Source organism: Phalacrocorax carbo, chromosome 16 (genome assembly GCF_963921805.1).
Source record: "Phalacrocorax carbo chromosome 16, bPhaCar2.1, whole genome shotgun sequence".
NCBI lineage: Eukaryota > Metazoa > Chordata > Aves > Suliformes > Phalacrocoracidae > Phalacrocorax > Phalacrocorax carbo.
The window spans coordinates 10,146,400-10,159,243 of NC_087528.1; the positions used below are offsets into that span (position 1 = coordinate 10,146,400).

A 12,844-nucleotide genomic window follows, 5' to 3' on the forward strand; every position below is an offset into this window, starting at 1 on the left:
GACAGACAGAACTAACAAACACTTTTAAAAGTGGGAAAGCAATTTACATTTGTTGCAGAGCAGGGATAAGACTTACCGTGAAGTTAAGCGTTCTGGAACGTAGGACCTCAGCCTGGAGAATTCCAACCCAAATCCACACAGGTCCATTCATATTTAGATGCCACTGCACTCAAGTATGTCCGTGGAAAAGGCCCTACATGTAAATCTCAAGGTAACATGGGGAACTGAGTTTTAAGCCAGTAAAGCAGTTGCTGCTGCCCTTGGTCTGCCTTCACATAGACTTACAACTTGGGTGTAATGCACATTTCTTGCAATTAACAGGCTTTGAGACAAGTATTTAGATGTGGAACCCAACTGACTTTATTATTTCCTAGCATCCAGCCATTTTAACAGTTCTTCCTTGTTAGCACAGACAAGGAAGCCTTTTCCAGGTTTGAGAACAAAGAAATGAAATTACAGAAGTCTAATCTTGCTGGTGTGCCAAAGGTGAACACTCACAACAGAACAAGTCCAAGTGCCCTGTCATCATTCCTCTTTATACTGATCTTCAGTGTAATCCCCTCCAATACTTATTTTTTCCATAAAAGGGTGGATTAAAACCAAAGTGAAAACTGTATGCATAAAAATCAAAGCACATTTCCAGATTTAAGTGTTTCACAGAAATTATACAGACCATTAAAAAAAAAAACAAATCAACATGTTTGCTTCAGAATTTGAGAAAAAAATTAGGTTTTGCTACCATTTACTTATCAATGCGCTGACCCACAAAAATCTTTGCAATAAGCAAGGGAGTTGGCAACATTACGCATTTGTTTGTTACTTTACACTGCAATGCAACCATCCCTTCTCTGAAGTCCTTGCAATTATTCAAGGAACACCACAGACTAGTGGTCCTAGTCAATGGGAAAAAGTCTTCATACCAAACTAAAAAAGAGAAGTCCAAAAAGAGCTATTGAGAAACCTCCTGAAACAGGTAAAACATTATTTTTGACAAGACAAAACACAAGATTTGTAATTGTGTCAACAATGAAAAAACCAAGCTTCCTTCAACTTGGTCTTAAGGTTACATTGAAAACACGTATTTATTGGGCCTAGAAGTATTTTATTACTGAGCTCCAGCTCAGGACCATATCAATTTAAGATGTGGGTGGAGACCAGTTACCCTCAGACCTCACATACCACAGCCCACAGGTCCACGTTAGCCAGCCTTCCAACAGCAAGCCAAGGTTTACAGGATTGAGTCTAAGGAGACCAGAACTGGCATCTGGAAGACCACAACAAAACGACCTTTTTCCTCTGCTGTTCCCCTCCCAAATCCTACTGCCCTACCTCGGAGTTAGCCATTGATGAACGCTCAGATGGATCCAGAGGACTGTCTCATTACCTCTGCCCAGCTATCCTCTTTAGTATTTACTTAATGTACAGGGTTACATGGTCAAACCATCGCCATAAAGAGCTCTTAACCTTAACGCTGGGCTTCCAACAGGAAGACTGATCATTTTCATTATGACTCGGAAAAAATGAGGTGAGCTGGGAATGCCGCATTCTGATCAGAGGGATCTAATGCCATGGCATTCCCTAGCGCACCAAAGCATTTGTAATCCAAAAGCAGTAATTTTTCTGGCTAACCACAGAATTGTATTTCTGACTTTGTATTAGCTAGTCCCAGTTTGTAGCATAAAATAGGTGTAGTACAATTTTAAAAAAAAGTTCAAGTAAGTCCCAGTAGTCAAACCACAGGTATATTGCCCACTAAGGCCCGTGCTAAGGAGAATACGTTCCTCTGAACAGAAGGTATGTTCAAAAGAGTAACACTCATCTTGCTCTATTAACTTAGGTCAAGCTTTCTACACCCCATTAGTAACTCAAGAGACTAAATAATTAAACAACAGGTAACAGCGGCATGGTCCAAAAGATTGTTTGTCTCTCAAACTGGAGAATTTAAAATAAAAATAATTTTTAAAAGCCCCCTCCAGGACTCTTCTTTGTAGCCTGTCCCTTTAGAACTTGAAGGCAAACTATTTTGAAAATACAACAAATTTAAGATGGTCTTTAAGGCACTGTTTGCAATGTTTATGGAAAGAACATGTGAAAACAAAATGTAATATATTAACAGAGCTGGAAAATTCTAATTGAATGTGAGGTTACAAGAGATGTTATCTCCCTCTTTTCTCTCCTTTTGCAGGGCTTCTCTCATTCCTTTTGACCTCATGTTCCATCCCTGGAGGAATTACATCAAGACTGGATCCCCAATGCCGTGGTCTGGGTTGCAAGTGAAGGAGATGGTGATGGCATACCGAGTGCCCCAGTGAACCTTTTCCACCCGATGAAGGTTCTCTGATCCAGAAGTGAAAAAAGAAACCCGGCCTGTAAAGACAAAGTATTTAATCAGCGACATGGAGTTTGCCACTCAGCTATCAGCTCTCTACAGTTTTGCCATTGTCTCAGTCCAGCTGTTCCCTAGCTACCTGAGAGCCTGTAGGTCATCGCAAAACCAAACCTGAGCTTACGCTGCACTCTGACAGCTTTAGGTACTGTTTAAAACATAGTTAATCCTTTGTGCTACAAAGCTGGAGATGTAATTCCACCATATCTCATCATTTATAAAAGGCAGGAGGAGGCCAAGAACATCTGAAGCCAGTTCTTAGTCACCAAAAAAAAGGCGAGCAACTCTAGTTGACTGTGAGCAAAGCGTATTGATTTCCTCTCTGCTTCCCTTCTATCTAATTTTAGACCAAATAAGGAGGAATTACTACAAAGGTGGCAAAAAGTCTTCAGTGAAAAAGTGCTCAGCAGGTTTACAAGCAGCTATGGCAGCTTATCAGCATCGTACCAAGTATTTGCTATAGCTTTTTGTGCACAGTCTGATCACTCACTGTTCAACCAGGTTAGAGTGTTATGTATTAGTCATATACAAATTAATTTTCCTTAGAAAAAGCCACTCCAGCAATGGGCTTGGAAATTGTTTTATAGATGCAAGTGCTTACTCCTGTGCTTCACCCTGACCAAGCTTTGACCACCACCCTGCCTTGGGGTTCTCCAGGCTGCAAGTGGCATCAAGGTGAAATGATCTTCTTTTCTTCTAAACAAGTTACTTTGATAATGACAGCAGAGGAATATTAGAATCCCACTCAATGAAACAGCAGAATGGAGCCCTCTGCACTTTCATATTACTGAATTGTTCTGAGAACACACAAGTTTGATGTTTCACAAGTAACTCAGAACCGACGCAACTCTGCAGGACTGCTCAAGTCCTCCTGAGAAAGCTAGTAATACTCATGTGCACAGCTGTTTTATCCCAATAGCATGTGGTTTTCCTAATCAGGCTTCTTTCCCCACTGTTCAAATTAGATTAATGTTTGATAAAAGCTTATCACAGGGAACTGTTACTGACATTCTAACTCTGCCAGGGACTCATTCGCAGTCAGGCAAAATGAAACACTTATATGCCTACTTAAAATTTGTCCAACAAGATAAACTATTCCAACCATCATACAACCTCCACTGCAGAAATGAGCACCACACAACATAGCTGGTTTTCTCTTCTAACTGAAAGTGAACAGTAAGATCCAGATATTATTGTGCTTGCGTACTCCTAAGCAGCACACATGGGAGATCTGAACAAAACTAGACTGGCCTCACGGAGCTCGGTTCGCCGACTCATCTCTGAAGTCTGTTTGAGTAGCCTTTGTGTCCCTTGCACATTCAGTTGCACTTCACATTTAATCTTTCATAGTTCACATAGTCTTTCATAACTGCCAAGAAGAAGTTATATCATACTCTTCTCTGCCTGTGGCTGCACATCAATAATTGGTAAAGCTATATATACTCATAAAAAAGATTCATTCATATGCACAGCTCATTTACACCTTGGTTTACTGCTTTTCTGGATGAAAGACTAAATGAAGGCAATGTACTCCTATCCTGTGAGCGTTGCAATGACCAGTGCTACCCTCAAGGATTTCATACAAAGTCCCTGTGTCATGAATTTTTTTTTCTTTTAAATCTTATTTCAACATCATTCAAGTACTTTATTATCGGTCCCTCACCTAATCACCCAAAGCTTCGCCTTAAACTGATTTTCAAGATTTTTGTTTGATCTCATATTAGAAGTGATGGTAATTCAGAGTTAGACAAGTTTCAGTGTATTAAGCCAGTTAAACTGGATTTTTTTGGCTATACAGAATGTCTTTTAATTTCTTTCTTTAATAAATATGTCTTCATATATATGCTCTCTTGTAGCTACTTGTGCATCTGGTCCTGTACCTGTCAAGTGGGGTCTCTGAGTTACTGAACAAGCCTACAAGTCAGTTTTCAAAGATACTTTTTCCTCAGTTGGGAAGAATTTCTTTTAAACTAACTTCCATTGCAAAATTTTGAAGCAAAAGCACACTCGCTCCATGATACAATATTTTTGGTAGTATAAATGTTAAAAAAGAGGGTAAAGAATGTCAATTCCCATCCGACAAATCCTTTAAGGAATATATGGCAATATCATTATCTAGAGACTGCTGGGGAAAGACACAAAATAAAATAAAGCTGTACCATTACTGGATAGGATGACTTGTAGGACTTTCAAACACACCAAGACTGGACCCTTCCTAATCTTGCTTCAATACACAGTATATGGAAACCAAGTCAAAAATTAAATCACTACAAGAAAGCAATCAAGTCAGGACGAAGCAAGTTGCTTAAGAAAGCGTGGACCTACTTCCTAGGTTACCACCTGTCCTTGTTCTAACTAATTTTGATCAATTTTGAGTTATGATTTTTAAACCCCAAAGTTCCGAAATATGACCCATATTAGCAAGTTAGTAGGATCATATGCAATGTGGGTCTGTTTTTAGCCGTGATATTGCATTCAAAGTGTTTAAAGTGCATTTTTTTCAAGTGTTACACGCTGCCACAACTAACGTAGCTGTGATAGAATTTCTCTCACTGTGACTGGTGAGGAAGACATGCATAAGGCAGTTCCACTAAGCTCTCCAGACTATGAAATACTGATAGAGTGAATGCTGAGCTTTGTAAGAGGTTAGTGTTGTACTACAAATGCTAAAGAATGGCTATGCAACTATTCATTGCAGATAGAAGTACATCTGTACTTAAAATTTCCTGGTGAAACATTTTTGAGTGACAAAAGCTCAGGAGAAAGTATGTAAAATTCTAATCACATTTCCTTTGTCCTTTTCTTTTGTTGTTCAACAATGGCCTTGAATCAGTCTTTTCATTTTCTTCTTCCCTCCTCAGACCTGCCTGCACAGATTTCTTTCCTACATGCTTTTCTGCTCCACTAAAGAAATCTTGACTGCTACCTCCTGGCACATAATTTCAGTTTGATTTATGAACACTTACTGTTAAAAGTGTAAGCTTTTTTGAGATCACAAGCTGCTACTCAATGCAATTTTATAGTATATTATTTAACAGAAAAAAAAAAAAAAAAAAAGATAAAGTGTTTAATCCCTGGTCCTTAAGGGATGAAAATTTGGAGAGGAAGAAACAGCAAAGGGATCATCTCCTGTTTTGAGGTCCATGCTTCTAAGCTTCCAGAAAGAGGCCAGTCTCTGAGCTATATTCTGAAGGATGAAGATTGGAACGGAGGCGTCCCGGGGTTAGAAGTGATGCCAAGGGTAAAACCCAGAGGATTTGGTTTAGTTTTTTGTTTTTTTTTTCCACTGAGATAAATCTATAGTCTGGAAAGTATTTCATTCCGATCGTGAACATATGACTCACTTTCCCCAATTCATTGCAAGATGCCAAAAGCGCCATTGCTTCTTTAGTTTCATGACACTTTGACCAGGACCTGAACCTCAGGGAAGAGTTTTAGATCCAGAAGTTACAAGGAACTGTGGGCTGCCCTCTCACATATACTATCTATCACCTCCTGCTCACCTCCACTTTCCATTCCACGAGAAGTCAGTCAGGTAGAGCGTACCACAGCAATTAGCGCAGCACACCAGAGCATTTACTGCTTCTAACTCTTGGACATAGAGCCCCCATATTAGGTAAAAATATATTTTGTAGGCACTTCTACCCACGCTTTTTCTTCTTTTCCACCCACAAATACTTAAAATGTCTTTATAGCTGTTCCCAAATGGCTTCAAGATTTCCATCAGGCTGTGTAGTAATAGGGGAGTGAGCTGTAGTCCAGCCTAGTTCCCATGGAAAAGTGCAACAATGGGCTGGAGGAAGTTCCTCCCACACAAATGCACTTGTTCTGACCTTTCTTATTTGAAGAGCAAAAACCCAAAGAATTGGAAAGATCTGTGGTAACCTCAAGACCTGCAGGAGCCTGTTTCTAAATTATTCACTCGCCTGCATATCTCTACAGGAACACAAGTAATCAGTCCTTGCCTTTGATCTCTATTTGACAACAATGTGACTTGTTTTCCTTTCCACGTTTTCCCTGCTTTCCAGCATTAAGTGCTAGAAAGTGTGTTTCCAGACGGAGTTTGGTCCAATAAAAGCTTAGCTGATGAGTTTCTGTTCCTTGCAGATTGCTGAAAGCGTTACTGTGATGCAGTTGCTCCCCTTTTTAGTTCAGATACGCCTCCAGCTCTGCTTCTGTACTAAGACTAGTCAAGAGTTTCCTCCACAGGTGGAGCTGCTCCACAGTCCCTTCTTTCTGTGGCCCTTAAGCATCCACACACATTTTAAAAACTTTAAAAAAAGTAAGCAAAGGATAAATTGTACGGGGGATGAAAGAACTAATGTCATGGAGAAGTCAGGTGTGAACTCATTTAAATATGCCACCGTCTCACAGTGACCTAGGTCAGGGAACTGCTAACATGCTCAGTGCCACAGCATCCATCAAAACTGAGCCCAGACTTCAGTGTCGCTGACACAAGTCAAGCTCTTAAATGCTGTCAAGGATGAGAAAAGCTTGTGAAGTGAAAAACAGGAAAGGTCTTGCTCCTCATATAGGGAGAAAGACCTTAACCATATTAGAGGTAACAACTTAATTCTCCCGATTTTTTGATAATCCATTTTTGCACTGATCCACAGGCATCATTATTTATGAAGACATAAGCCTCACTGCTATGAATTTTATATGACCCTAATTTAGATGAAGCAACACTTATTTTCAGAAATAATACTTAACAGGCAGCAAAAGCAATAGATATTTCACTACGCAGCAATTATGTCCCATTTAATTACTCAAACAAAACCGCTAGAGGAATACATGTATTAAGTACAAGCTTTTGCTTTTACCTGCTTTGGCCTTCCCAAGTTTTAATCACATTCATAATTGCCCCTTAGCAATGAATTATTTTTAGATGTTCAGAAAATATAACCACTGCAAGCAGCAGCATACAGGTGGGAAAGAATTATACATTCAGCTACATATCACAGCAAAAACTTAAGCATTCCCATAAGGCTTGCTCTCAGGAGGTTTTATCCGTGTTGAATTTTAACATTCGGTTGTACTTCCATAAACAAGCTGCCTACAATTTGCTACCTAACCTCTGTACTGTGAGGTAATATAGATTGGAGAAATACACAAAGGAAACAATTTTCAATGACAACTATGTCCTTGACATGTAACTGTGACTTCAGCCAAACCACTTACTCTCTCATTTGTTTCCTTGTCTCTAAAACAAAACTGGTACTGATCTATTCTAACACGGTTACTGTGAAAATTAATTAGTAAACACCATTACAACGCTTTGCAGTTAACACACATTCTGTTTTACAAGTATTATAAAAAATATCCTCTGTTGTTCTTATTCTGGCAAAAGGAAAAGCAGTAAGGCATGCCAGATTAAATTATAACACGATGTAGGGAATATAAGAAAGGACTTTGAGACCCATGCAAATATTAACATACCACAATGTTTGTATATAAAAAAATACTACAAGATTATTATGCCTCTAACATTATAAAGTCATTGCACAACTTAGGTTGGTAGAGACCTTGCGAGGTCATCTGGTACAATTCCTTTTCTCCAATCAAGGCCAACTTTTAAATTACATCCAACTTGTGAGTTCCATTAGGTTGCTCGGGGTCACATCGTTAGCGCATATGAGTGCAGCATTCAGATACTGACATTTCCCAGGTATGCCTGAGGCATGCACTTTGCTATCCCCACGTCTCCTGTGCTTGATTTTTGAGCAGGGGCCATAGAATAGATGACCTCCAGAGGTCCCTTCCAACTTCAGTTATTCTGATTACACATGGCACAGGCCACTCACATTAATACCAACTCTGGCAATCACTATTTGCAGCATGCCTGTTTGCCCACTGGATTCCAAGCCTGTTCACGCTCCCATCCTTCACGAGACCACCACTTCTGCTTTCTTGGCAGCATCCTTCTGGCCCTTCTAGTTCACTGCCAAATTTCCTTGGAAATTCCTTGGGTCATGAAACATCAAGGAGAAACTGCAAACTACGTGTTAGATTATCTCAACCAACACTCAATTGTGCAAGCAAGTAAGGGAATGATAACTGTCCCCTCACTCTCCTCCTCGGTCTGCTTAAGCTGTGGCTGGGCACAAGGGAAGGGCAGGGGCTACCCCTGGCTGGTGCCAGTGATGGGGAAGGGCAAAGCAGGGCTGCGGGAATGTAAGAGGTCTCACATCCACCCACTGTCCACAGCAGCTGGTTGGGGGCACTGGAAGAACTGAGCTGAACTCATTTCCCTCAGAGGGAAATGAGACAACTCATCTGCCCGATTAAAGGGAAGCAGGAAGAGTTTATTTGGCACTACAGATCTAGTCAACATCTTTGATCTTATGCACTGACAGCTTTGTCTGCTTAACATTTACCAGCTCTAAATGTTACTCAGGAAAGAAGGAAAAATGGCATCTCATCTGCTGAATGACACCAAGACAGAAGCACTGCCAGGGAAACTGCACAAACACAATTGTTTCTCATCCTTGTCATCTGCTTAGGATTAATTGCTAATTCATTCTCATGTAAAGTGTCCAAGAAAACCCACCATATCATTAGGCAAATAACCTGATAATAATATTTTCTGTAATCACACAGTAAAACTTACTTAACAGATATACTTATTCAATTACTTATAAACAAATGTTGAATGGGGAGAGCTTTAAGCAAGTCCTTACCTAAACCTCACAAAAGTAACATGGAATGACAGCATCTGTGAGTGCCCTGATCTGGGGTGCAGAGAGGGTGCCAGAAGAGAGGGCACAAGCTTCTCTAAGCAATTTTGCTACATATGTGCCAAGCACAGAAGTATAAAGCAGCCTATCTCCCCCCCCCCAAAAAAAAAAAAAAAAATTACTTGCTGTTAAAAATAAAATAACTGATTAACACAGTGAACTCTCCCACAGTCAGCTTGTACTTTGCAGAAGTATTATAAATACTTTTTAAAGTACTTGCTTCTATTTTAAATTCAGAAGCACCTGGACTGAAGGCTTCCAAATTGCAGTTTTTAAAGAAAATAAGTGAACTTAATTATTTCCTACCAAAAGTACATGAGCATATTTAGACTTCAGCAGAATCCCTGCCTGCTTCTCTCCTATCGGCACAGTTGGTTGCTCAAAATAACAGGAGTTTCTGCTCTGTACATTATGTCTGAAGTTGTGACAACCTAGTACAGCATTTAGAAGTGAAAGCTGTGTAGCTGTGCTCTCCTAATCACCGTTACTAAGCCTCATCTAGGCCTTTTGCTTCTATTTCTTCTCCCTACAGCCAGAAGAAGGACGGGGATATCACCTCTGCTCTGCCTTCCAGTCCTCCCCTTCTGTGCTCATCCTCACCCAACAAATCTGGGCAAGCCTGCTCTGTCCTCCCACGGCAGAGCACTCCGGGCAGCTGCAGAAGGTTTCTGAATTAGACTGCTACAGGAGGTTCTCACCAAAAAAATCCTCTAAGAACAAAGCCTTGCAGGTTCAATCCCATGAAATACCTCCGGATCATCTATTTTGCTTTTCTAGTCCTTGCTAACCATGACACGTTTAGTAGAGCTGTGGTCAAATCACACGGATGCCCGAGTTCTAGGTTTTGGACTTATGATAGAGAAGGATTTCATCCTTACATTTAGTAAATCACTGAAGCATAAACGCAAGGGTAACTTCTGCTGCTCATTTCTTATACAAAAAATGGCCTTTAAAGAAAAAGACTTCATGACAGCACCTACAGTGTGTGACGTCAAACCTCACAAAGCTTAGGAACAAGAAATGAAATATCACTGCTGAGCTATATAGTGTAATACAGCTGAACCTGCAGTTAATTTGGTATTTTGTTTTATCAGTTACATTACCTGAATTTCATCAGGTGAGTGGCTGAAGCTGATTTTCCTCTGCTCCCTCTTTATGCCATCAGCGTTGCTGTGTATTCGCCTAGCAGTATCAAATCAAATTCATGAAGTATTGGCCTGCATATGCATTACATAAAGTCTTGTGCAGCAAGCAATGAAAAGCACATCAGGTGCCTGCTACATGTGTTTGTTTACAACTAAGTATTCTATACTGGGGAAAAAAGCCTTAGACACCAACTCTCAGTACTGACAGTGCTTCGCAATGCTCTGGGGAGCGCCGTAATACAAGACATCTGTTTGGCTCCCCCTGTTCCACCAACACTCCTCAATCCTTTCAGCAGTCCAGCTAGTGTAAAGTGACCATTACTATCCTCAGTAACCAATGCCCTCAACAAGACACTGTATTTTGTACGAAGTAACTCACATAAGCAGCACGTGAAGTGCAGGTCTAACCTGCACCTCCCGGGTACCTGTTGCTTTATGGGCCCAATTAAAAGATTACTTCATTTAATGTCATCATAAACCTATCACTGAGCACCACTGGAATACAAAACCAGAGTCTGGAAGACAGTTATCCTCCCATGGAAAACAAAAAGAAAATCTTCAGTGTTCTACAAAGAAATGAGGCACTGTTGAGCTATTGTCTACATATTTTTGTCACAACTGCAACAGGTCCTCCTTTTTCTACCATTTCTCTCTGCAGTCATCTTACCAGACCCAGGTGCAATTTGTGATTAATATTGCAAATCAGTAAGAATTGCTCTCCTACAACCCCTGAACTTTGCATAGCTGCTTATTACTGGGGCTGCTAATGCCGGTTCCATTTATTCTTCTCTAGGACTGACAGCTACATCTGTGGATTTTTTAAACCATTCTCAGCTTTCAGCTGTTACTGATTTAATATCAGGATGTGCTCCAGTTTTACTGATTGGAGCAAAACTAAAGCTAGGAATGCCAGAATGTTATCATCCACATCATCCAGATCCAATGTGGAGAAATATCAGAGTACCTATAGTCGGGGGGAATCAGCTATTCCAGGGCACAAGAAGGATTACTAAGTATATGCCTTAACACAGTTTTCACACCTTGTGTTCGTGTTGTGTGGAACATTTGAATCTGGAAATCTTACTTTGCATGCCATTGCACTTTGTGCCACTATGCTGCATTCCCGCAGCCTTTAGTAGTGAATTCCTCCAAACTGATTTTTTTAAAGAGCACAATCAAGATATGACACATTCCCACCACATACCTTGGAGTACTGCACTTATTCTCATGATTACAGGACTTGACAGTCATGTGATATCTAACCCCTGCAATAAAGCTACACTTAACCTCAGTGAATGTACACAGAGACACCCCGAAGCCCACTCCTGCGCTGAGAGAAAGCTACGCCTGCATTCTTAGTGTATGCTTTTCCTTACCTGAGCAGAAAAAACTAAAGGCTCAGGCTTTGAGCATACACTTTTTTTCATTCTAAGTGAAGAATAATCCAACTTCACAAGTTCCCAACCAGCTCATACCTTCATCTCAAGTATTTTACACTTTCAGAAACACACAGTTCTGACAGTTATGGAAATATGCTAAGTTTGATATTCAAGGAAATGTCCCATTTCGCTCTCCAATGCACAGAATTAATTTTGCACCATAGATACTGCCAGGTCTCAGGGCCAGCAAAGGAAAGTTAATATTGAAAGGGCTTTATTTTGAAGAACCTCACGCTAACTGTTGCTCTATTTCATTTTGTCTCTTGAACAGAGCTATATTCCTGGTGCAAAGGATGAAAACAAAATGCTAATGCCTCAATTTTAGAAACAGAATTAACATAGCCATTTAAAAGCAACAGATACTACTTTAGAACTGTTTCTTTGTCAAAAAAAATGTCTTCCTTTCAAAGTAGGATTTCACTTGGCACCAAGAATTCTCTTACTCATGGTACAGTGAGTTTCTTGCAGCAGACAGAGTTCCTGACTTAAGTCAAAAGACACATATATACTCCTGAAGCCCATCAGGGCACAAGAAAGATGTGTTCCTTAATGCCACATTTGGTTATGAATTAGCCAAAAGTCTGTACCAGTGAATTGACATCACAGTGGTGACTTGTTCATGTCCCTTAAAAAAAATCTCCAGAGCCACTAGGTTAATAAATTATAATTCCTTCTTAAAGTTAGAGGTGCTTGTTAGTAATTGATCTAGGCAATGTTATAGACCACGCTACAAATGATAGCGAGAGTCTTTCACTCAAATATGTGAGAATCAGGACTTACAGATGTCTTATACAATCCACCAGTGATACATACTTAGAGAAGTGGTAAATATTTTAAAATTATGCTCCACTTCCAACATAACAGTTTTCCCTGTCTCTGTCTGGCTAAGATTGATCCTCAAACAGTAAGTGCTGCAAAAGCATTTGAAGGAGCAGTGGGACTTGCCTAGGCAGCACTCCAAAACATGGGAGATCCCAATGTTTTATTTTTAATTGTTTGGTGTTTGTTTTTTTTAAAATTTTTATTTCCAACTATAGCTTTTCTGCTCTGCTGCATCAGTAACAATGCCTTTCTGTTCCCTACTGTAAAACCTGATACTAACAAATTACTGCTCACAGAAAAAGGAATGTGCTCATT

At 40.0% G+C, this 12,844-nt stretch overlaps 1 protein-coding gene across 2 annotated transcripts in view; it reads right to left on the reverse strand.

Annotated features, from left to right (window-relative positions):
- Window positions 1–336: 336 nt before the first annotated feature.
- OGFOD3 (2-oxoglutarate and iron dependent oxygenase domain containing 3) overlaps window positions 337–12,844 on the reverse strand; it is a 46,929-nt gene continuing 34,421 nt past the window's right edge. For both annotated transcript variants that reach the window (XM_064467016.1, XM_064467014.1), the window contains one exon: window positions 337–2,367. In XM_064467016.1, coding sequence (XP_064323086.1) covers window positions 2,231–2,367 — 137 coding nt within the window. In that variant the 3' untranslated portion in view covers window positions 337–2,230. The remainder of the gene's footprint in view (window positions 2,368–12,844) is intronic.